The 24,156-nt window shown below is 40.6% G+C and overlaps 2 protein-coding genes across 5 annotated transcripts; both read left to right on the forward strand.

Annotated features, from left to right (window-relative positions):
* Positions 1–126: 126 nt before the first annotated feature.
* Positions 127–5,718, forward strand: GAR1 (GAR1 ribonucleoprotein). 4 transcript variants are annotated; one of them, XM_042049938.1, is made up of 7 exons: positions 242–324; positions 1,563–1,753; positions 1,834–1,988; positions 3,433–3,492; positions 3,893–4,028; positions 4,796–4,903; positions 5,209–5,718. In XM_042049938.1, the coding sequence occupies exons 2-7, from the start codon at positions 1,576–1,578 to the stop codon at positions 5,220–5,222; spliced, it is 651 nt and encodes a 216-aa protein (XP_041905872.1). In that variant the 5' UTR covers positions 242–324; positions 1,563–1,575; the 3' UTR covers positions 5,223–5,718. The 4 variants fall into 4 exon arrangements, with proteins under 4 accessions (XP_041905876.1, XP_041905875.1, XP_041905872.1 ...); XM_042049942.1 differs by lacking the exons at positions 4,796–4,903; positions 5,209–5,718 and adding an exon at positions 4,388–4,789 and having other exon boundaries at positions 127–324; XM_042049940.1 differs by lacking the exon at positions 242–324 and having other exon boundaries at positions 1,149–1,753.
* Positions 5,719–5,799: 81 nt separating this feature from the next.
* On the forward strand, positions 5,800–24,067 carry RRH (retinal pigment epithelium-derived rhodopsin homolog). The gene is made up of 7 exons (XM_042049933.1): positions 5,800–11,656; positions 16,557–16,747; positions 18,331–18,430; positions 19,148–19,301; positions 19,664–19,832; positions 21,853–22,031; positions 22,924–24,067. Exons 1-7 carry the CDS (start codon positions 11,551–11,553, stop codon positions 23,051–23,053), a joined length of 1,029 nt encoding a protein of 342 aa, XP_041905867.1. The 5' UTR covers positions 5,800–11,550; the 3' UTR covers positions 23,054–24,067.
* The last annotated feature ends 89 nt before the right edge of the window (positions 24,068–24,156 follow it).

Here is a 24,156-nt window from a genome sequence, read left to right on the forward strand (position 1 = left end):
AGTAAAGCCTTTGAAGTAAATGATTAAAAGGAAGCGCTTGTGAGGGTTACACTTTTCTTTTCTTTGCCCAGAGGAGCGCGATCGATCCGTCCCACGGGCTCGCCGGGCTGCTGTGTGCCCGGTTCCTGTGACAGACGGATGTTCCCCGCAGGGTACCCACGCCAGGCGCTCCCGCCGCTCCCACACGGCACGCTGCCATTGCCTCCCTCGGCAATTAAAGCCCTTCGCGACAGTGTCGGCCGGCAGGTGCCCTTTCATTTACGGCAGGCAGCCTCGCTTGCGGCAGCGCGGGAGTTTCCGGGCGGGGCCGGCGCGCACGTGCAGGTACGTCCCGCGCGGGAGGGGATGGACGCTGCCGTGGCCGTCTGTCCGTCCCTCCGTCTGTCCGCCAGCCCTCGGGGAATAGCCCCGGGAACCGGCGTCCCCGCGCGTCCCGAGGGCCCCGTGAGGCACCGCGGGTGCGCCCCCCGTGCGGCCGAGCCCGAGGAGTGCGGCCCGTGGGAACCTCCTGAGGTTTAACGGGGACGAGTGGAAGGGTCGGGGCGACCCCCGGCATCACCACAGGCTGGGGGGATGGACAGAGGAAGAGCAGCCCTGCCGGGAAGGACATGGGGGTGCTGGGGGGTGAGAGGCTGGACATGACCCAGCAATGGGCACTCAGCCCGGAGAGCCAGACGTGTCCTGGGCTGCATCCAAAGCAGTGTGGGCAGCAGGGCCAGGGAGGGGATTCTGCCCCTCTGCTCTGCTCTGCTCTGGTGAGACCCCACCTGCAGTGCTGCATCCAGCTCTGGGGCCCCCAGCACAGGAAGGACGTGGCGTTTTTGGAGCAGAGCCAGAGGAGGCCACGAAGATGGTCACAGGGCTGGAGCACCTCTACTCTGCAGTCAGGCAGAGAGTGGGGATTGTTCAACCTGGAGAAGAGAAGGCTCTGGGGAGATTTTACAGAAGCCTTCCAGTGCCTGAAGGAGGCTACAGCAGAGCTCGAGAGGGACTTTTTGCAAGGGCACTTTGGGATAGAATAAGAGAAAGTAGTTTTAAACTGAAAGGGGATAGTTGAGATTGGATATTGGGAAGGAATTCTTTACTGTGAAGGTGATGAGATACTGGAACAGGTTGCCCAGAAAAGTTATGGATGCCCCATCCCAGGGAGTGTTCAAGGCCGGGCTGGGTGGGGCCCTGAGCAACCTGTGGAAGATGTCCCTGCATGTAGCAGGGGGATTGGAAGTAGGTGATCTTTAGGATCCCTTCCAACCCAAACCATTCTATGATGGTCTCACTTTGTGCCATTTACTTGTGGGGCTGGAGAGTGTCACCAGCCTTTGTACAGATGAGTGAAAAAGATGCTGGTCACTGCTAGTCACTTGTTGCAGGTGGATGTTGCAGGGGATGACATCTTAGGTGTAAACTTGATTTTTCATAGGTCAGCATGTTTTAAGTGAGGATTGAAAAGGACTAATCATTAGATTAACAAACAAGGCTGACAGGAGACTGTAATTTGTACAGCAAATCAAATGTGACACATCTTTTATATCTTAAACAACTGATTTTTGTGCACAATGTAGGCAACAGTAGAGAATGTCTTTTCGTGGAAGAGGAGGTGGAGGAGGAAGAGGAGGTGGCTTCAATCGTGGAGGAGGTGGTGGTGACAGAGGTGGCTTTAACCGTGGCGGACGAGGTGGCTTTGGACGGGGAGGTGGAAGAGGAGGCTTCAACAGAGGAGGATATGACCAGGGCCCTCCAGAAAGGGTAGTTTGTAAGTTACATGGAGAAACTTCATTTATTTAATTTAGAATGACTGCTCCAGATCTTTAGCTTATTTGTTCTTTATTTCAGTATTGGGAGAGTTCATGCATCCCTGTGAAGATGACATTGTTTGTAAATGTAAAACAGAAGAAAACAAGGTGCCTTATTTCAATGCCCCAGTGTACTTGGATAATAAGGAGCAGATTGGCAAAGTGGATGAAATCTTTGGACAGCTGAGAGACTTTGTATCCTTCAAAAAAAAAAAGTGTGACCTACAATATTTGTTTTTAAAAAATTGATTGGATATTAAATGGGATTTCTCTAGGATTTTAAAATCATTCAGTATTTGGCTGCCAGTTATATGTGAACAGACACAAGTGTAGCTGCAACTGTTGGTGTCAACAGGTGCTTCATTCATATTAAGTGCCTGTCTTAGAGCTTTTTTGATATGACAGAGTACTTTAAGTCAATCAGAGTTTTTCACTCCGTACCAGTACTGATGATGTGTTTTGGATCCATGCTGGTTCGAGTTGTTACTTTCTCTGGCCAACTTACCAAATTTTCTTCTATAGGTTACTAAGCCATAACAGGATTGGATCAAGGGACTGGGGATTTTTTTTGTGCATTAGGGGACCTTGGTCGTGCTCCAGCTCATTATTTAATTATAGTGAGTTTGTACTAAGATGTCCTGTTGCTCATCATCCAGTTTATTACTTAACCTGCCCATAAAAGTGGGGTGTGCCAGGACATTTTCTGGAAAAGCCAGCTTGACACAGAGATATTCTGTGTCTCTGCCAGATGGACAGAGTCCATGACAAACGCAGGATACCTGGGAGAGTAACCCTGTAACATGTCAGTAAGACTCAGCCTGTGTTGGTTGGTTGAGCATCAGTCACTAACTGCATGCATTTTCCTCTCCCACATTAAATGTGAAGTAAAATATGCAGGTTTAAATCACTTTCATGCTCTGAATGTATTGATTTGCAGATTTATTTTTTTGTACCAGAATTATTTGAATTGCAGAGCCTTGTTTTCTTCCTGCAGTAGCATTTGAAGAAAATATGTTATGGATTTTGCAGCTCCTTGCTTCCCCATTTCATTTAGACTATAAGTAAGCAGAGTTGGCCAGCAGCTTTTTTGATCTTGGGAACTGCATAGCAAAGTCCTTCCACACTGGAGGGCCAAAGGATTTGCACAAGGCTGCACGTGGGGTCACAGAGTGTCTGCCAGTTCCCTGTAGGATGAGGCTGGGCATGTGGTGTCCAGCAGTCCCTGCTGGCTCATGCCTTTGCACAGCCAGGCACTCAGCAGCAGCAGCAGCAGCAGAGCCCCTGCAGCATGTGAATTGTTCCAGATGAGCCTTGAGGTCACCCTGGGGCTAAAGAGGTCATCACTTGCTATGCAAGTGTGTTTCTTTACAGTTATGCTTTTGCACTGGTATGTTCTTCCTTATGCCTTCGTGCATAGAAGGAAAAAGTTTTTTACCACAAAATACCACATTTGTCACTGTGAAAAAAACAAAGAAATTAGAAATAGTTTCTGTTGATCTTTTAATTGCAATTGTGATGAAATTTAGCTGAATTTATAAAATACTAACTTAGAAAATGTCTGAATGTTCCTTCCCTATACGGATCAAAATCACAGTTTTTACCGTTTTATTACTGCAATGCTCCTTAAATAAACTAACAGTATTTTTCAGTGAAGCTGTCTGAGAACATGAAAGCCTCTTCATTTAAAAAGATGCAAAAGGTTAGCCAATCTCAATAACAGAATTTTACTGTATGTCATCAGTTAGATAATTCTACTCTGTCAGCAGATAATAAAAAGCTTTATTAAGCTTTTAAGCTGACTGTCCTTTGTCAACATAGGCAATAATGTCCCCTTCCTTTTCAGTTTTGTATTTGCCATGTTATTCCTTCTCCCTTCCCCACAAGAAAAGATGTAACCAATGAAAATCACACAAATATCACCTACATTTTAGCAGCTTTTTAATTCTGTGATTTACTACTTGTGTACTTTATTTGGCTGTTTGCAGAGGACAGTTTGGCATAATGGGGTAAGACCAAATTGTGGGTATTTGTAAAGGGAGATACTAATGTGCTTTTTAGTCTTGGTATTCTGAAAGCCTAATGGAAGTCTCTTCCTGCAGTTTTACATTGATCCAGCAAAGCTGCTACCCCTTCAGAGATTTTTGCCAAGGCCCCCTGGAGAAAAAGGTGCTCCCAGGGGAGGTGGTAGAGGAGGACGTGGTGGTGGACGTGGGGGAGGAAGAGGCGGTGGTAGAGGTAAGATCACAAGAATGAAAACTGCAGAATGTTGGATTTATTTGAGGTGCCATGGGTTATTCTGGTCATTTGTTTTGTGGACTCTTTGTGTTGGTGGTTTTTTTTTTTTTTAAAGCTGCTGGTAAGTACTTGAATATCAACAGCTGTATTGCAAAGAAAAACGTTATTTATGTTTCTGTTTGACTTAATAGAAAAGGCAGTGATACGTCAAGACCTAGGCTTCTGAGCTGCCTATGTAACAGCTCCAAAGCACAGGGAGGAGAGAATGCTGATTTATAACAAAGGCAGAAAGCTTTTTGAACATCCCCTGTGATGTACTCTTCAATTAAAACTGAAGTTTATTTTTTCTTACATCGCAGTATCTGGCCTCTTTTCCATACCCTGCCCCATTACAGCAAGGTGTAAGTGTTTCAAAGTGGTTTGGTTTGTTTGTTTTAATATTCTGTTGAGTTGTAATTAATAAATAATAATTACTAATAGTTGTAATCAATTGCTGGTTAATATATGTATTAATTTTTTGCCCTTGTGAAAGAAGGTCTCTTCAGTATTTTGGACATGGTGTATCAGATATTTAAAAATGCTTAACATGCTGCAGATGGTCCCTAGAAGAGACAAGGTACTAGTAGTTCACCTGGTAACTGCGCAGCAGTTGACAGTTTCTGGTTTTTTGTTGTTGTTCATTTCATTTCAGATGCTGTCAATGAAATAAATTGTTGTGCATAATCATTTATATACTCCTCAAAGGGTAATTTCTTTCTTCTGTTTAGGAGGATTTGGAGGAGGCAGAGGTGGAGGAAGAGGAGGAGGATTCAGAGGAGGTAGAGGTGGTGGAGGAGGATTCAGAGGAGGAAGAGGTGGTGGAGGAGGCTTTCGGGGTGAGTGTGTGGTTTTATCTTTCAGGAATAAGAATAGCTCCTGATTTCTAAAGCTTGTGAATATTAAACAGAATGTTGTTTTTTTTAATGTCTTGTATATGTTTGTAGTTCTGTGCAAGAGATTTCTGTGCATCCCAGTAGCTTGAACTGAAGCACAGTACTCTGCATTTGTTGATATGAGTATAAAACCATGTTAGATTTTTGCATTTTATTCCATCAGCTCATTCAGTGTTGTGTAAAGAATTTGCTTTAAATGCAACTAAGATATAAATTGTTTGATGTATTTTTCTTTTCTCTTAAAATAGGAAGAGGACATTAAAAATGGAGCCATGAAGTATCTCCTCATTCATATCATGCCATCTGCAGTAGCAAAGAACCTTGAAAAATTCTTGTAAAGGACCCTGAAAATCTTTTTTATAAAGAACTTGAAGCTACAAATGACAATTATTTTTACACTTCATGACTGTTGATGGATGCATGAGGAGAGTGTAGCCCCAGGCGAAGAGCTGAAGACTGCTCAGAATATCTGTAAACTAAGCCAGGATTCGATGTTATTCTTAAACTGTTTGTTTCTGACAAGCAGTGCAGTCAATGCTTGACTCCATGTTGGAGTTTGGAGTAAACAATCAATTGAAATGGGTTCTCCAAAGACCTTACAGGTTCACTGCATGCACATACTTCAGTGTGAGCCTGTGCATGACTGATCCCTGGTCCTCATCCTCCTTCTACATCGAATCTTCCGGGCTGCTCTGAAATGGACATGCTGTTTTAACAACCTTTGTGAACCTTTTTGTATAAATTAAATTTCGAACTTCCGTGTTGATAATTTCTTTTAAATGCATAGTAATGTACAGAAGAAAAGACAGCAAAGTATATTTTGTTAATTTTTCTATATAAATATTAATGAAAGCCGAAGGCATTAAGACACAGTCTTCTTTGAAGCTGCTGTCTAATGAACAAGACAAGGTTAATACTATACGTCAGTCATCTAATGGTATCTAATTACACTGATATTAAAATGCTAAGGGTTTTTAACTGGCCCTGCATCCCCCCTTAGCCTGTTCCTCTTGAGGTTTTGATGTCGGTACTGTACCTCTGTGGTGCTCTGGGCTTGTGTAGGGTTAGATTAAATAGCCCATCATAGGGCTCCTCTGCACACAATGCTTTCAGTTTATGTGTTGCTTAGAAAGGCATGAAAAAGTCTGCATGAGTATTTGGTCTCTTTAAATGGGTGCATAATGAGGGTTGTTGAAAAGATAGTGACTGTGCCTTCCTAAGGATGGAGGAGACCAGGGTGCCTCTGTACTCTGGAGCTTTGGAAATAAAATAGGTGAAAACTAGAACATCCCTGAATTTCAGCTGGAGCCAGAATCTGTTCACAGACTCTTCTACCAAGCACTTTTGAAAAGGGATGTGTAGAATAACGTATGTGCAAGTATTTTGAACATCTTGTTCAAGGTGAAACAAGTTCCTTTCAGAACTGATTGCACTGTTAACACTAATTGATGAATGTAGTAACTGATTAATTATGTTAGTCTTCTGCTTAACAAAAGGCAACAGGTAATTTTTCAGTACCAGGATTGGACTGTTACTGGATGTCTTAACCAATGTGACCATTACTTTTAATAATCTCTGAAACAAAACTTGAAAGAGAGGAAAACAAAAGTTTAAGAATTTACTTTAATGTGAATAGATGCTGCATGGGATAACAGATAAAAATGTTCTTCAGCTTAAGAAAACAAAACACAGAACACTGAATTTCTGCTAGGTCTGCTTTTGTGAGAAGAAGCTGAGTCTACTGTTAACCCCAGTACATTCAGGAAGTGAGGGATTCCAGTTTTTTCCTGATATTGCTACAGGCCTAGCTTTAACCAGGTCAGTTAAATTCAGAACTCTGAGAATGATTAGGCTTGTTTTGCTATGTGTTGCTAGGCCATAGTGCCTCAGGGCTTTGACTTAAAATTGCCTTTTACCTAAATTCTGTGCAAGTAATTGCATTTTGTGCATTCCACATTGCAGCTGAACAGCATGACCCAAGTGCAGCTGCAATGTCAGTGCTTCTGTCATGTTTGCGGCTGGATCCTCTGCTGTGCTGTGTTTCTTCACTGATGTTTCAGTAGTGGGCAGCTGGCTTGGATCTTCTTTCCTTATTGTTCTGTCTTTGGAAGGCTAACATGACACAGTCCTCACTGTTACACTCAAATTCCTGCTGCTGTTCGCTATTTTTTAGGGACATGCTTTTCACCAGGGTGTCAGGAGGCTCCTGCCATGACCTGGAAGTTGCATGGTGTGACAGGCGGCGTTTGGCTGCAGGCAGTGCCGCCTGGCAGCCCAGGAGCAGATGTGTGTGCTGAGTCTCTCAGCAGATGGAGCAGTGAGTCAGCCTAAGGCACTGCCTGGCCAAAGCAAGGGCTTTGACCTCTGTGTGCAGAGGACCTAAACAGCAATGTCCATTGCAGCTCTGGAGGAAAGATCGGCCTCTTGGCTGTAGGGAAGGGATTTCAGTCCCAGTGGAGAAATGCGCGAGGAGCATTATGGCATGGCCTATGCATACAAACAGTGCTGGATGGATTTTATGCAGATATCCAGAGAAAATTTGTAGTCTTAGATCTCCACGGAGATTGTAGGATATTCTTAGGATGGAAGAACATGAGGAAACTGTCTGGATGTGTTTGCCATACGATAATGTGGTTTTTTTCCTTCATTCTGGGGAAGGGTGATATTTGCAAGGCACATTCAGTCCCTGTTCTGCCTTGTTTTCTCTGTGCAATGGTGTGACCCTGCCCTCTTAATATAAGTAAGGTGCTGACTGTTATAGATGAAAACTCAGCCTCAAAAAAACTTAAGATGTCTTGTCTGCAGTGTAATGCTGTAATGAGCTAAGATGTTTTCTAATTTTATATGACATCTTTCTCTCAGTCTTGAACTTTTAATTCAAATTCTATCTGTGAGTCTGTCATGGTGCTCCCGATCCTAGTAAGTGAAATGTTGCAGTTTTATTTATGTGTGTAATTACAGATACTCTGTGCTGCTGCTGCAGAGAATAGGAAAGGGGCTCACAGGTACCATGACAGAAATAGGTATGTTGGCAGAAATGGCAAATTTCAAGTAGTTGTAGTGCCTAGGGAAGAAAGGTCACAGTGCTGTCTGCAGTGAGGGGAGTGGGGGTAAGGGGTTAGTGTAGACTCTTGATGACAGTTTGGTGTTCCCTGTATTCCCCTTACTGGCAGCCTTTGGAGCAAATAGCTGGACCATGTAAATCGCTTCTCACCTGCTACCTGCTCCAGCAGCACAAGGGGCGTTGCTGTCCTAGAATATTCCTCTGAAGCTCAGGTAGGCTTCAGAGCGCCCCACAGTGCACAGTGGTACTGGTGTCATCTACCTGTGTCCTCCTCCATTACCGTGGCAGTGTTTGGCCCGGGTGTGGGCTCTGACTTCCAGCTGATTTTGAAACTGACACCTGGTACATCACTAGGATCAGGTTGCTTACAAGTATTTAGAAGACCTGGAGCCTTTTGCCCATGCCACAGCAAAATTTTGGGTTTATATTTTTTTCTATTTGGGATCTAAATCCTCATTAAACAGGGGGTAATATGTGGAGGTGTATTATAAAGCTTAACTTGTTACCTTTTGAGAATGGCTGTAGTGCCCCTGCATTCCTTGCAGAGTTGTTTATTTTCCTTGTGTTTTCTGCAGTTGCTGGGATAGGATGGCTCAATGTACTTAATATAGTTAATAGATTTTCTGTGTTACTTTGTCAGAGAAATTTGATGAAGTGTGGAAAATAATTGGGATATTCTAATGTAAGTCTGCAGCACTGGCAGATGTAGAACAGGAAGGATTTTCTCTGGCACTGATTCGTAGATGTGCGTGTTTGCCTGAAGAAATGCTGGACCATCACACACGTACTGGTGCAAAGTAATTTGCAGTTGTGTAAAACATTGTCTTGGCAAGAAAAAGTATTGTTTATTAAAAAAAAAAAGCATAGCTATTGTGTGATGTAAGGCAAGTAAAAATCTTTGTAGAGTCACACATTTTTCAGGGCTTTTTCTTCTGTCAGCTGAAAATCTCTATAGAGCGAAACTTTTCTAAGCAACAGTTTAAATGTAGTAAAAGTCTCTGTGAACGAGGAGAAAGAGGTAAATTATTAATTTGTTTTCCCTGGGGTTCGAACCATTCCCAAGCCTCCGTTTGGGAAAAGATTAAAGGGACGTTTTGCCTTAGAGAGCCCTCCAGCGGTGGGGGCCGTAATAAACGTGGGAGGGGTTTGGGTTTGCCGTGGGTTTGTAGCGGGGTTACTGCTGGAAATAGGAAAGGAAGAGATTTGGGGGTGGTTTTGGGTTTTTTATTTATTTTTAATGCAAAAGGTACATTTCTGTACCCACATCATTCGTGCATTGGTATATATTTTAGACATAACTGAAAGCAGCTTGCATTGCCCCACATACATACAGAGATACATGCGAACTGAAGAATGGGTTTCAATAGAAGTTGCATTTTGCTACTGATCTGGGACAAGTGGGAAGGAAAAGCATCACCTGGCTTTATAAAGTGCCCCTCTGACACCAGTAATACTGTGTTATTGGAGGAGAAAAACAGCCTGAGGTTTTGGATTTTATATTCTTATACCAGTATTAATAAGCAATGTGGTAAGACGTATTTTATCTGGCTTAGAAGCTGTGGTTCCATCTTCCTGGACTATTTGTATACTTCAATGTTTAATTTCTTGTTTTATCTTTTTGGCTTTATTTTATGAACTACAGTGTTGCAGAAAAAAAATATTTTGATGATGTCTGCCTTTAGTTTTGCCTTTTTTTTTGTCAATTCCAGTTGCTGTAAAATAAGTCAAATTTAAGAAGAGACAATGTGGTGGTACATAGGAGGGACTGCACATACTGGAAAGTTGCATTTTAATCAACAAGTATAAAATTTCTTTTGTTAATTGCTACTGTACATCTGGAATCCTATCTGAGTAAAAATAGTAATGGTTTGCTTTTCTGAGACATTCAGCATTGCAAGCTCTGACGTCTTTGGAAGGTGCAATATCTGAGGTGCTTTTGAAAATCTTGCCAAAGTGTCAGAGGAGGAAAGCAAAGATATCAAATTATTGCCATGCCTTTATCTTTCAGGGCAGGACAGTGTTGCACGAGGAAAGTGGCTTCATTGCCAAACAGGTCATCTTTCCTTTCAGAACCCTTCCACCCTGTTCCTGCCTAATCCTCTTCTGACAGGAAAAATACTGTAATAATACAAATACCCAGAGCTGTGAGTGTAGATGTGGAGCATTAAAGAAAACGTTTGCTCGTGGCACTGTGACTCGAGATCGTGTGTAGTAATGATGACTAAATATTGTGACTGCACAAGTTTTATATAAGAATTTTCTTACCATTATATTCAAATGGGTGAAAGATGCAGGATATCTGTTTTGGTGAGCTGAGGAGTGGGAGGGAATGCTCTATGAGTGTTTCACAGGCTAGAGAAGAGAGAGGTCTTCAGGTATACTTTGTATGGGATGACTGTATTTTTGTGTCACTGCGCTCCTATTGCTGCTCAGAAGGCACAGCCCTAGCCTGGGACCTGCTTGACCTACCTATGAACCACTTACAGCTGAAAAACCACTGCTGCTTATCCTTGTCACTTTTATACCCAGTATGAATACTGACTGAAGGCAAAAACGGTATGAAGCAGGAGTGAGAGGAAGCAGCTGCTTTCTGATACTGCGTATAAACTCTTTGGGCAAGGGCTTATTGCAGCTAATGTTTATGCAGGGTTTTTAAAAAGATCTGTACTTTGGTGTGCTGGTACCTCATCCCTGAAGGGAAGAAAACATGAGCTTTTGCAGCTCAGGTCTTTGAAAAATGCCCAGTAATTTCCTGCCCAGCAACATGCTTTGGAAAATTTGCCCGAAGTAAGCTGACAAGTATTGTGTTTAGGAGAGGGAAGATGTTCAGGCTTTTAAGGCATATTCAACAGCCATTTTCTATAGACCAGGCTGTTTTAGAAATGTAGCGACTGAGCTTTCTGAAAGTCATGCTGCTTCACTTTGAAAAATACTGGAATGTGTTTTTCTTGTGTCTCTATCGGAGAGTTTAACTCAAACAAAGAATCTTGAAGAAGTAGGTCTGTAAAGATTTGAAGGGATGGGCTTTAGAGTAACTGTATCCTGTTTTTAAGGAAGCTGACATTTGTCTATTCATGTTGAACTGCAGGTTTTTGCACTCTGCATGATGATGGGAATTAGTTCCAAGCCAGGCTGATGATTGATTGAACTGAGTCAACTTTTGTTGAGGTTTCCAGAGCATTGCACAAGAGGTTTGAGGGGAAAAAGTTTGGGGGCATGTGACAGTTAATCTCATTAGCAGTAAGAATGAAGTTTAAGCATACTGTTCAAAATTTACTCAGTTCTGTGCTGCTCTTTGTTTTAATTAACAATCTCCTGCATAAACTGCATAAACTTCTTTCAACTTTAGTCCAATTAAATCATGCTTGGAAGCTGTCAATGGCAGGGGGAACTCCTCCCTACCCCCCTTCTTTTAATTGTTCAGTGAGTCTATTGAATAATGAAAGAATTTGCCTGACAGGGTTTTGTAGAGTTTCGTCTTCTTGATGAATTATTGCAGAAGATAGACGACACTCTTTTGTCGAAAATGCATTGGAATGACTCATCCAATTCCTCAGAAAGTGACAATGAAGCTCATTCAGCCTTCACGCAGACTGAGCACAACATAGTTGCAGCTTACTTAATAACAGCAGGTATGGGCATTGGCAAATTGTTGCGTAGCTTTTTAAAATAGAACTTGTAGATCTGAATGCTCATTTTGTATAGTAACAGTGATGGTATTTTGGTATTTCATTTTGTATTAGACAGCTGTCTGATGGCTTTTCCCCATATTTACTGGCAAGTTAGCAATCAGCTGCCTGACTGAAATGTGCAGAAACATCTGAAGTGTGCAGAAACATCTAAGTTTTCTGCTCTATATTTGAAGGCAGCGTTGTGTCTCAAAAAATACATTTTGCTGATGTGTAATTATAGAAGAGAGTGAGAATTAATTTCTGCCAGCTTGCAGAAGAGATAAAAATAGGTCATAGCTGTCACATCTTGCATTTTTCTGTGATGTGCTCGAAGCTATCTTCAGATTTCTCGTGGGCTACATGTTTGTAGTAATATATGTGTAGTCTGAGCATGTGAGCGGGTGTCTGTTAGGGGGATGTAAGGGGAAGGGTTGGAATGTGACTTAGAGGGAGGGAGCTGGTCATTAATCAGAGAAGAGCAGATTCCAGTTGCAGCTGTATTTTTCACCAATGACACGTGTTAGAAAAGCACGCTGTGAGGCTTCACTTCGTGTTTGTTCCCTGTGACTGCAGTGGTCTTTGCCTAAACTTGAATGATTATAGAATTATTTTTTTTCTCCCTTAAACACTTCCTCATTGTATAACCACAAGTGCTTCAGTAGTGCTTTTCTGAAGCATTGAGTGCCATAGTAATGAAATATCCACCTAACCAAAACTGAAACCTACTGTGTTTAAAAACAGGCCTTTTATACCTTTATTATGGAAAATCAAATCTGTTTTGTCTTTATTCATTGACTGTACCACAATTTTTTCCATGTTGTAGTTAGATTTTAAAATACTTTAAAATATTAATGTATTTTACATTTATATGAAATAGTATCGCCGGTGGTCGCAGTTTATTTAACATATATGTCTGAAGTGGTGAGTATCAAGTTGCTGTTCTGGAAAAGTGGGTATTTTTGGATGCAAAGACAATAATTTATTTAAGGTCTTTAAAGAAATTAATAGAACAGCTACACTGATCAGTAAGCTTCTTAAGAAGCTTTAGAGATAGTGGTCAAGTATTGCAAGCCTAGGTATACCTCTTATTTTTATTAAAATTGATTATGTTGTATGTAACAAGGTGATATTTTCAGATAGTTTTTACCAGCTGGTGTTCGGGATCAAAGCTATCATTGGTGATCATAGGGTATCAATGGAACTAGCCAGAATCAACCCAGCTCTTCTTCCTTAATCTTGCATGGAAATTATATGTCTTGGGGGAAAAAAAAAAAAAAAGAAGTTGTATTACTTTGTGGTTTTAGTTTTCTTTCATTTTTTATTTCTAATTAGAGTTGGGGGAGTCTAGTAAATCTTTCCTTTCTTAATGAGAAATGTTTTTGACAATGAAGTCCATAAAATATTTGAAAGTATGATTGATTGCTTTGCCTTACTGCAGCAAATTTCACATCTGGAAGATTTAAGCCTTGTTAATAAGCAGATGTATAAGAATAAGAATGAAGTCTGGGTACAGTGTTCATCATTATGCCACTCTTCAAAAGGTTTAAGTGTTTCTCTCTTGTTTTCTGAGAAGGAAGTAATTGTTAAGCATTATACTGGTCAGTGTATTCATTTTTGTGATGACAACAGGGGTACTCAGGCTGCAGCAAGCTATGCTGCCTCGTGGATGTCTTTCTGCTTATGGTGGTGAAATGCTCTGGTATCATTTTAAAATGCTTGCTGGAAAGGTAAATTCCATATTATACATGTACCTGATTTTTTTTTTTTATTTTGATGCTACTACCCAACATTGCCATGTCCAACTCTATGCTATGTCCCTAAGCACCATATCTGCACATTCCAAGGGATGGCAACTCATCCACTTTCCTGGGCAGCCTGTTCCAATGCTTGATAACCCTTCCAGTGAAGAAATTTTTCCTAATACCCAGAAGTACTCTTTCCTGGTGCAACTTGAGACCGTTTCCTCTCACCCTATCTCTTGTTCCTTGGGAAAAGAGACCGACCCCCACCTGGCTACACTCTCCTTTCAGGTGGTTGTAGAGAACAATAAGGTCACCCCTGAGCCTCATTTTCTCCAGGCTGAACAACCCCGGCTCCCTCAGCCACTCCTCATAAGATTTGTGCTCCAGCACTTCAACCAGCTTTGTTGCCCTTTTAATGGCCACTGCTTAACTGCTGCCTGGAGAAACTTTGTTCATCTGCTTGACCTGATGCTCAGAAACAGAAAAAAGAGCATTTCTTGTTTCTACATCTTTTTTTCTCAATTTGTTCAAGATGGAATCCCTCTTCTGTCTTATCTTTTGTTCTTCAAAACATTCTTTTTTTTTGCTCTATTATTACTTTATTTTAGTGATACTAACATTTTTAATGAATATAGGTTCCACTTTTTCTTCCCTGTTTTTTGTTGCCTCCCCTCCCCCCCCCTTAAATTTAAGACTGGACTCTGAATTATTAAATTTAAGTGCGTCTAGAAGGATCTTTCCTTCACCCTGAGGATATGAGTTTACAGTCCTGTTGTATGTCTGATTTCATTCTTGGTAGCTGTAATATCTGTTAAAACATGCCTCATAAGAAGCCTGTATTATTAAACTTGTAATTCTCTTTTGCCCCCTCTCTTCCAAGAGATGACATGCTATCTGTCAACAGGAGAGCTGACAGAACTGGCACTGCACATGGTTTTTTTACTATGGTGTTCATTTCAGATCATATCCTCAGCTCCTTGGTTTTGATAATTTTAGGAGCACATAGGATCAGTGTCATTCCTGAAATGTGTGAATATATGAATATGATAGCTGATGGCATCTGTGTGGCCAAAAGATGTTGGACCTCCAGCAGGAAACCTGCACCTGAGAACAGACATCCCTGGCAGTGTTAAAAGTGAGATAGCCGAGGGTTAATTATGATTTTGCCTCATTTGATTTTAAAATTACTGAATATGATAAGAGAATTTCTTTAATGTAGGAGATGGATCAGTTTAATAAAATGTTGCAGTGAAAATCCTTATGTGAGTTCCAGGTATAATAAAAAAGATATCAGGGTGACTGAAGGAAGAAGGTTCTGCTTTTGGAAGTCCACATTCGGTATGACAGTCATTCACTCAAGCTCCTTACAGAACTGTTCCTCAGATCTGTGATGACAAAAACTGTAGTGTTTCAATTCATAGGTGAAATTTATATAAACAAAGCAAAACAAACAAAAAGCCAAACCAAAAATTCTGAGGGGCATTTCCATGGATAATATGTTTTTTTACCAAAAAAAATTCCACTATCCACTTGTAGTTTAAAGTGCCCAGGCTATACAAATGTTTGTAAGTTTAGGATTTGGTTCAGTGATACTGTAGCAGCTGTGCCAGACTAAGGAATCTATGAAAAACTTATAAATTCCTCTTATTACTCGCAAGTTACTTTTTTAATGTCTGTCTTTGCTTGAACATTTGAATTCTCCCTTATATTGATAAGGGCTGTAAGTCTCGTCTCTGCTGAGGTGCAAGGTGGAGTTTTTAACCTAGCTAACTGTTTATTGATAGTTTGTGTTAATAGTGGGTTAATAGAAGTTTGGAAGGTGAGTTTGCTCTGGATACCTCTACAATAGGCTGGAGTCTGAAGAAAATAAAACCACCACCACAACAAAAAAAATTATTTTTAGGAATGCCATGTAAACTCACTCCAAGAGTGAGTAGTAGGATTTGGCTAGGAAAGGGAAATAGCTGGAGAAAAGAAGGATAAGGAGGACACCAGGATCAGAAAAAGCTTCCTGATGCACAATGTCCTGAAGAATGTCCTGGGCATCTTGAGGAGCTTTAAGTCCAAAGCAAAGTTCAGAGGGATCGGATGTGAAGGGAGGAGAGTGTACATCTTAGCTTTAGTTTGTTCCAACTCTTTGAGTCCTGGCAATTACTTGGGTCGCCTGATAATAGATTTCAGATGCTGAGTCAAGCCAGACCAAAAAGGATGAAAACACATGGGTTAGTGAGGCAGGAGCAAGTTCAGAGCAGAGCTGGACTTTTCCCGTGGCTGTGACACAGCCCTAAAGCTTGTCACGTGGAGGAGATGGCTCTGGTGCAGGCCATGCTTCTGTGCAAATCATCCAGACTGCTTGACAAGGCTTAGAAAATACAATTTGCAGCAACCTGAAACAACTCTGATGCTGGCAAAGCTTTGGGACCTCATGAGCAGAGAGCAGACATTTTTGGTTTGGCTTTTTGTTTGTTTTGCTTTGTTTATATTTTATAAGTTTCATCTATGAATTGAAACACTACAGTTTTTGTCATCACAGATCTGAGGAATAATTCTGTAAGGAGCTTGAGTGAATGACTGTCATACCGAATGTGGACTTCCAAGTCTGTTTAGAATAGTGATATCAAAGTCAAAGTTTCTGTATCCCTTTTGCCCAGGGTTATTGTCTGAATGAACAGTGGAAACTATCGGCCCAGAATGGAAACCCTCAGGTATTGGCTGGGGCCTTCTGCTAGATCAGGTGCATAAGTTTTTTTCCAACACTGTTCTGTTGCCTGTCACCAGCTCGCATTCTTCTTTACCATGGAGGTCAGCACTGTACTTGGTGGCTGGAGTGTTTGAAGTGTAATCCTAGATGCATTTGAATTTCTGCTATGCTTGTTGTCATTGCATTGAAAGTCCCAGGTGTGGCAAATGCTCCAGTGTTGGCACTTACTGAATCCAGGTGAAAGTTGCCTAATTGGAAAAGCTTTTTTCTCCTTTTCTGGTGTCTATCCTCTTTGCAAAATTGCACTTGACTGAAAATAAAGCTTTGGGACTTACATATTACAATAGGCTGCATTTATTCTGCCTGTGTATTACTGGCTGGTATCTTTTGTAAAGTTTTCCTTTTTGTGTTTTTACAGGAGTGATAAGCATTTTCAGTAACATTGTTGTGTTAGGCATCTTTGTTAAGTACAAAGAGCTTCGGACAGCAACCAACACAATTATTATCAACTTGGCTTTTACTGACATTGGTGTTAGTGGCATTGGATACCCCATGTCTGCTGCCTCAGACCTGCATGGAAGCTGGAAATTTGGATATACTGGATGCCAGGTATTGCAATTCAGTTAAAGAGAATGTTTTGAGTACTTAAAAGCAAACTGAGAAATAAGTAATGGCTCTAGCTCATGTTATTTTAAGAGATAAAGAGGAGATGCAGAATTCGACTTTGGACCTGAAGCTGATGTTCTGTGATGTCAGCAATACCTGGAGACAGTATTTCATGTGAATTTCGCTTTAAGCATATATTTACAATCTGAAAACATTGAAGTGTAACCTTATATCTGTCAACTAGACTTTTTAAAGTAGCTTTAAGAAGGCTTACAAAATCAAATCCTGAAATGAAGATGGTTATCATAGCACATGCACATTTGATGACTTAGCTGATAGTTAAAGACTTTGATTGTGGCTGCTGATTTGATGATGAGCTTGACAGATCTTGGTGAGTTCTGCTTGGCAACTGCATGCCCTTTTTGGATGGAACTAATAGGATATCCAAAGCAAAGGCCTCTAAAGCTCTTGGTCTCCATTAAAGATTTAGCCTAATTTTAATAGCTGTCTATTTTTAAGAATAGACTGACTGAAAAACATACACTTCCATAGCAGAGAGATGGTGGCCTTTGCTCACTGTGTACAGTGATTTTAATTTACATTATTGATAGACTGTTGGGTTTAAGTGCCTGGGAAAATGAGTGGTAATGTGAAGCGATATACTGAAAATGTGTCATAAGGCAAACATTTTGGACATTTCTATAACGGATGCTTATCACAATCTGACATCACTTGCCTCAGTAGACAGTTACTTCAAGCTCATAATTCAGACACGGTTTGGCAGTCAGCCTCACTTCTAACATCTTTGGATCTGGATCGTCTTGTGGTGTGTTCATTTTGATGTGAGATCTCACTACCAAGGCTTTGAGAGTTAAAACCACTTGAAGCACAACTCATGTCAACCTAAACCAAATGAATCCTGTGATCTGAGATGGCTGAATGCCATGTGGCTCTAGCATAACTGCTTGTGCTGTGTGCTCTGGCTCAGTGCTCTGTGTTTCTGGGGTGCCAGTGGTAACAGAGCCCTCCCAGTCATCCTTCATGGTCAGGCTTCCCATGGGATGATGGGGCAGATGCATTTGGAGCATGCTGGGATTGCAGCATGTGTCACTCTGTGCAAAAGATCTGACACACATAAAAATGGAGCCTGAGGAGGTAAAGCAGCGGGCCATAGCTGTGAAATAAGTGTAGTTATACAAGAGATGAGAGAGTGATAATTCAGAACCTCACATTTGCTAAATGTGAGACCAAATCCTCTTCAGGTTTCCAATATTTCATGTATTGAAAACATGAAATAAACCCCTCCAAACTCTGAACTTCAAAATTTCCTTATTGAAGGACAGTGTTTCTTTTATTTTGAGACTATTGTCTTTATGATTTCTAATGTGCATGCAAGCATGTGCTTTTGAAATGTTTGCTTTTTAATGAGGCAGCTTCAAATTGCCTGCATTGAATTAGTTCCTTCAGGACCTTGCTTATGGAAGACAGCTCCAGCTGAATTCTGTTGATTCAGTACACAGATTCGTTCTTGTACATTTGGAAGATTTCTCGGAAATGATTTTCTTGTTTGTTTATTTTCATTTCAGATCTATGCTGCCTTAAATATCTTTTTTGGGATGGCAAGTATTGGTTTGCTGACTGTTGTTGCAGTTGACCGTTACCTGACCATCTGCAGGCCTAATATAGGTACTGTACTTAGGGTCAAAAATCAGTCCCTATTGGGAGGAATAGAAGTCTGATTTGATTGTATTGTTTTCTCATGAATGACTCCATAATTACAGCACTGGGCATAACTTGAACACACAGTACTTGGTTTAGTAAATTATCTAGTTGGCATGCTGCTCATTAAAGTGAAAACTTAATCATTAGGCTGTTACTCTGTTTATAAATTGTGTTTTCATGGCTATTTTCAGTCTTTAGAGGGTCACATCCATACAGAGAAGCACACAAAAAGCCTCTGGCTGTGTGAGGTGTTGACCTGTGTCAAGCAGGTGTGTGCCTCTGTTGCTGTGTTAACACCACCCTGGGTGTTTTTCTCTCCTCTGTTACAGCTGTGTTGTAACAGTTAATTCCTCCCCTGCAATCTTCCAAGGATGTACTTGAATGCACTGTTGCATAATAAGCTTTTGGCGTGGGGTTGGGATCAGGTATTGCCTGTCTGCTGGGAGCTGGAATGGCTGATGGTGTTCAAGTGGCTTTAAAGGCTGCAAGGACTGAGATGTCAGTCAGCAGAATGAAACAGGGGTGCTACAGTGTTTGGGAGTGCAAGCCTTGGAAAGGGTCTTTATTAACCCATCATGTGCTTGCTGGAAGCCACTTGTCACTCAAGTTTGTCACTCAAGTTTGTCACTGGAAGGAAGCAGCAGATGAGAACCGTTTGTGACTGTCTGTGCTTGGCTGCAGGAAGAAGAATGACCACCCGTAGCTATGCCGCTCTCATCCTTGCTGCTTGGATAAATGCAGTCTTCTGGGCTTCCATGCCTGTTGCAGGCTGGGCCAGCTACGCTCCAGATCCCACTGGAGCAACGTGCACAGTAAATTGGAGGAAAAATGATGCGTAAGATTCCCCCTCACGCTTTCTTTTAACTTTGCTAGCTCACAGAAGTCTAAGATTGTTTAATTCACCACCGTATGAGCATAACTTCTTTCTGAAGTATGTAGCAAAATTTTTAAAAATAATTTAAAACAATAAAAATAACATAGAGCAAGTCTAGAAAAAAACCCATAGGAACTGAGCCATGCTTCAAAACTGAAATACTTGTAGTTTCTGATAAAAAAAAAAAAGCTAAGGAAAATTTTCCATATTATTTTAGAGCTTGTTGTAAAATCTCATAATCAAATCAAAATACCAGATTCTTTGGTAACTTTTCCTGGATGGCTATTTGTAAGTTACTCTGTTTTGTTTTTCTGTCTTATCAGGTCCTTTATTTCCTACACAATGAGTGTAATTGCTGTTAATTTTGTTGTACCCTTAACAGTCATGTTTTACTGTTATTACAATGTTTCCCGGACGATGAAACAATGTGCCAGCAGTAACTGCCTGGAGAGCATTAACATAGATTGGTCTGACCAAGTAGATGTGACGAAGGTAAATGAGTGCATGTTTTGTTTTAAGCAAGTTCTTTTGTGTTAAAGTCCTAATGGCAAAGGAACAGTGCAACCTTTTAAGGATTTTGGTTTCCTACATTCCCCTTTTTCTTTCATACTAAATATTAGCTGATACTGAGCCTTGGTGAAAACTCTTGGCTTATCACACTAGATTGTTTAATTTTGGTCTGATACTCTTCCCAGACGAACAGCTGCTTTGAAGGCTGGGAACACTGTGAATTTTCCTTGCCTCTCTTCTCTGTCATTACCTAGAAATGCACCTCTGAGGTGCTCTAGGAGAGCTTTTACTCTGTGTCTGCAGAGTTCTTAGGCTTTGTGCTTGGTTCACAGCTATGTCTGATCTGAAATGCGTTGGTCAAGTCTCATTTGAACTCATGGCCTAGGAACGAGAGTGCATTTCCAGCTCCAATCCCTTGTTCTTTTCGGTCTGTTGAGCTTATCTCTTATGTAAGCAGTAGCAAATGTGAGTTATGGCATGAAATGATATATCCTGCCTGGAAGGTTGACATTCTTTTAATGTATAAAAGTCCTTGAGAAATCTTGAAGTTCACCAGCTCCTTTGATTTTGTGTAAAGATGTGATTTATGATTGGGCATGATGAAAAAGTGAGAGAGAATTGGACAGAAGAGTATGTACCTATGTTTTTGAATTACTTACCAGTGAAAACAGCATTCCTTGGAAAACTTTCTCATTGCTAAGTTCTGAAGAATAGTATTTTTACCTAAAAAGACTAATTTGAGTGTCTTATTTTTGTGAAGAACTTTCAGAATACTTGAAACTGAGGATTCAGGTAAAAATTTAGACTCATGTTTATTAAGAAAACGCATTTTTTCTATTTTGCAGTTGAAGACCCTAAATTACAATTAAAAAGGAGAGAAAAAAAGTAATGTTTTGGAGTTAAACAATATCCTTCTTTAGAACTGCTTTTTGCAAATTAGCATCCTCTCAGTTTTCTATGCACCAAACTTCTAAATGAACGGGTTCTTTCTTACATTTTGATATTGTGTTTGGTATTGTGTTTGCATTTAAACAGGGATCCTCTGTGACAGTCACTGCTTGTGTGTTGGTTGCGCTCTAGAGCAGCTCATACAAAGCAGCTGTTTACTTCTTCTCATTGTGTTCATATCTGAAAGACTAACTAGGGGTGTAGTGAGCAGCACTAGGGAATCCTGTGTGTATGCAGCCCTGCAGTTTTGGTTGGTTTTCCAGTGCTTTGTTTTGTCCTCTTGATTCATTTGAGATTTCCATCCCAGTTTCCACCACTGATTCATGTCCCTGACAGAAGCCAGAAAAGTCTGTCTCAGCTGATACCTCTCCTACTTTCACTACCCCCAGTTTGTCACTGTCCAGGTCTGGCTGTGGCATGGCATGTCCTGGGGCGTGAGCCCCAACATGGCCAGGTTGTTCTCTCTGGCAGGCAGGCAGAGAAGACATGACTGCTCAGATACCTCCTCTGTATCCTACTTGAACATGTCTATAATGCTTCATTAAACCAAGAAGACACTTCTGGATTCCTTAACTATATGTCCTAGAACATTTACTTTCTTTTATTTAATGGTACCATAATTAAGCCTTATGAAACATTTTTATTAAGGCCTAATTAAATATGTGGCTTAAATTTTTGTCTCTGTTCATATTTATTGTTTGTAAGAGCATCCCAGAGTGACTTGTTATGGCGGTCATAATTCATGTGTGAAGTCCTCTCCAGTAATTTAAACTCTCGATGGACAGATTTAACATAATGAGTAGTGCTGACTTTGAAGGAATATTGTATGTAATGAAATGACACCATGCCAAACACATGGCAGTGAGGTGTGCTATTAAATCCCCAAAGTGAGATTTCAGTGTAAACTGTCAAAATGTGTCAGATATGCTTGTTTATGTATTATTTCATTCAGGATAGCTCTATTTTCACCCAGGTGCATGTGCTTTGAGGTTTTGTTGTGAGGTCTTCATCCTGAGGTAATACTAGTTATGTGTCTGTTCCTCTTGTTTTACAGATGTCTGTTGTGATGATTTTAATGTTCTTGGTTGCATGGTCTCCATATTCCATTGTGTGTTTGTGGTCTTCCTTTGGAGACCCAAAGAAAATTTCTCCTGCAATGGCCATCATAGCTCCTCTCTTTGCAAAATCTTCCACATTCTATAATCCCTGCATTTATGTCATTGCAAACAAAAAGTAAGTGTTCCGAATTTAGTACCGGTCCATTTCATGATTTTAGCATATCATCTGAACATTGAAGGATCTCCTGTAAAATATGGCAAGCTGATTAGCAAAGACCAAAGGGTACACCACAGTTAATTTACCAAGATGACTTTTTGGACAGGAAAGCCTGAAATAAATTGTTTTGATCATCATCAAAACATACAGAATGGATACGTGTATTTGAGACATTAACATAGCTTTTGAAAGTCCTATTTGCATTTTCTCAGTATGGAATTTGGGTTGCATCAGTAGTAAACTGGTTTTAATGACTGTGGCCAAAGTGTGTGCATCTTAGTGATGTGTAACTTGTGTCGATTTTCTTGGTTTTTATTTGGGATGTATCTTATTCTGACTGATTAGGATGGATTGACCCTTTTCATGGAAGTAAATAGGTTAAGCCTATTCTGATTTGAGCAAGCATAACAAATGCCCTAATCAAGCCAGTGCCTCTGACTGAGGACTGTGTTTTGCAAAGAGGCATTCTTCCTGTCTCTGCTACCAACCTTCAAGCAGAGCCTGTGATCTCTGCCTAGGTGAACATACCTGATCCTGCTGAGTCGATGGAATAACATCTGGGTTTCTTCCCATTCAGTTCATCTTTGTTGTGGCTGTACTGTCTCCTGGGATAAACAAAAGCTGCTGCAATCCCTGTTGAAGAAATGAAATTAGAAATGAAAGACATTCTTGTACCTGGAAGTGGAAAAGACCCAGGTCCTTTTGAATTCCAAGTACATGGTTTTTTATTAAGTGCATTCTACTAAAATTGAAAACTATTGTAATAGTTAAGACCATCTTACCAAATTTTTCCTTCTATTTGGTTCTCCTGCTAATGATCTTTCTGTTTTCCCTTTCTTGCCCTTTGCAGGTTTCGGAGGGCAATCCTGGCAATGGTGCGATGTCAGACAAGACAAGAGATAACCATAAACAATGCTTTGCCCATGAGTGTATCTCAACGTGCACTGACATCGCAGAACTCCAGTCATTTGCCTGCATAAGTTACATGGAAAGGAGTGAAATCTGGGTTCAAGTTAATTAATCTTTTGGACAATTAATCTTTTTGAATAATAATCTTTCCCAGCCAGCTGTTTTGTGTTAGTCACTGTAATCTTTTTAGAGAAGTTAAGGAGACAAAACATGCCAAGACTGTTTTTTGAGTGGTTTATTGGCCCAGTATGTCTGTCCCAAACAAAAAGGGTAACAAAGTGGCCACTGTGGCTCTTACAGAGTTAGACAAGGTGGCAGAGGGGTCAGTAAAGACAAAAGTGCAAAGTGCTTGGGTTCAGTAACCCTAGATTTTCCATGTGTATTGATTCCTTTCATGAAGCACTTTCCACCGACTTCCCTTGAACGTTTTCCAGACTTGAAATATTCTGGATACTCCCTGTCGCTCTATATTTCCTTACCGAGTGTCCATGTTGATATGCTTTGCAAAGTTCTGTTTCTGTGAATATGTTAGGGTGTCAAAATATTTACCCTGACCCCATAGGATCTTTTATTAAGTTTTAGGATTTTGCAGGAATTTCAACATATTTGAAGTATTTTTAAAATTCTGACTGGCAGAACCAAATTAATTTGTAGGAAAGACAGCTTTTGTTTTGTAAGTAGCATGTTTCTAGTGCTTGTGACTGCATATCCTGAAAATGTGGAAAAATGTACCTTCAAGCTGCACACTTGGGAGGCACATAAAACTGAGTAAATATTTATGGTAATTTCTCATCACTTCTAAGTCAATCCTATGTTTATATAGGTCTGATGTTTAATTTTCAAGAGATATCTTTGGCAGTCTGAGCAATGGATTTATTCAGGGTGAAAAAGATGACTTTGTATAGATCTATCTCCAATTGTTATGGGTGTGTGCATATGCAGTTTGGCTTTGCAGTGTAAAACTTATTTAAAGCATATGTGTATTTTTGGCAAAAGTCTGGTTTTACAAGATTTTTTAAAAGCTCTGCAATCTAGGGTTCCTCTTAATTTGTCATTTTCAGTATTAAAGAAAATGCCATGCAATATCCTCATGGTGTACTAGATTTCCTTCAGGAACCTTGGAACACTTTATGGACAGTAACTGATGCACTGCCTCTTAGGAGAAGAAAAGAGA

This window comes from Corvus kubaryi, unplaced genomic scaffold (genome assembly GCF_017639235.1).
Source record: "Corvus kubaryi isolate FWS band 111438036 unplaced genomic scaffold, C.kubaryi_AGA036_p1.0 71, whole genome shotgun sequence".
NCBI lineage: Eukaryota > Metazoa > Chordata > Aves > Passeriformes > Corvidae > Corvus > Corvus kubaryi.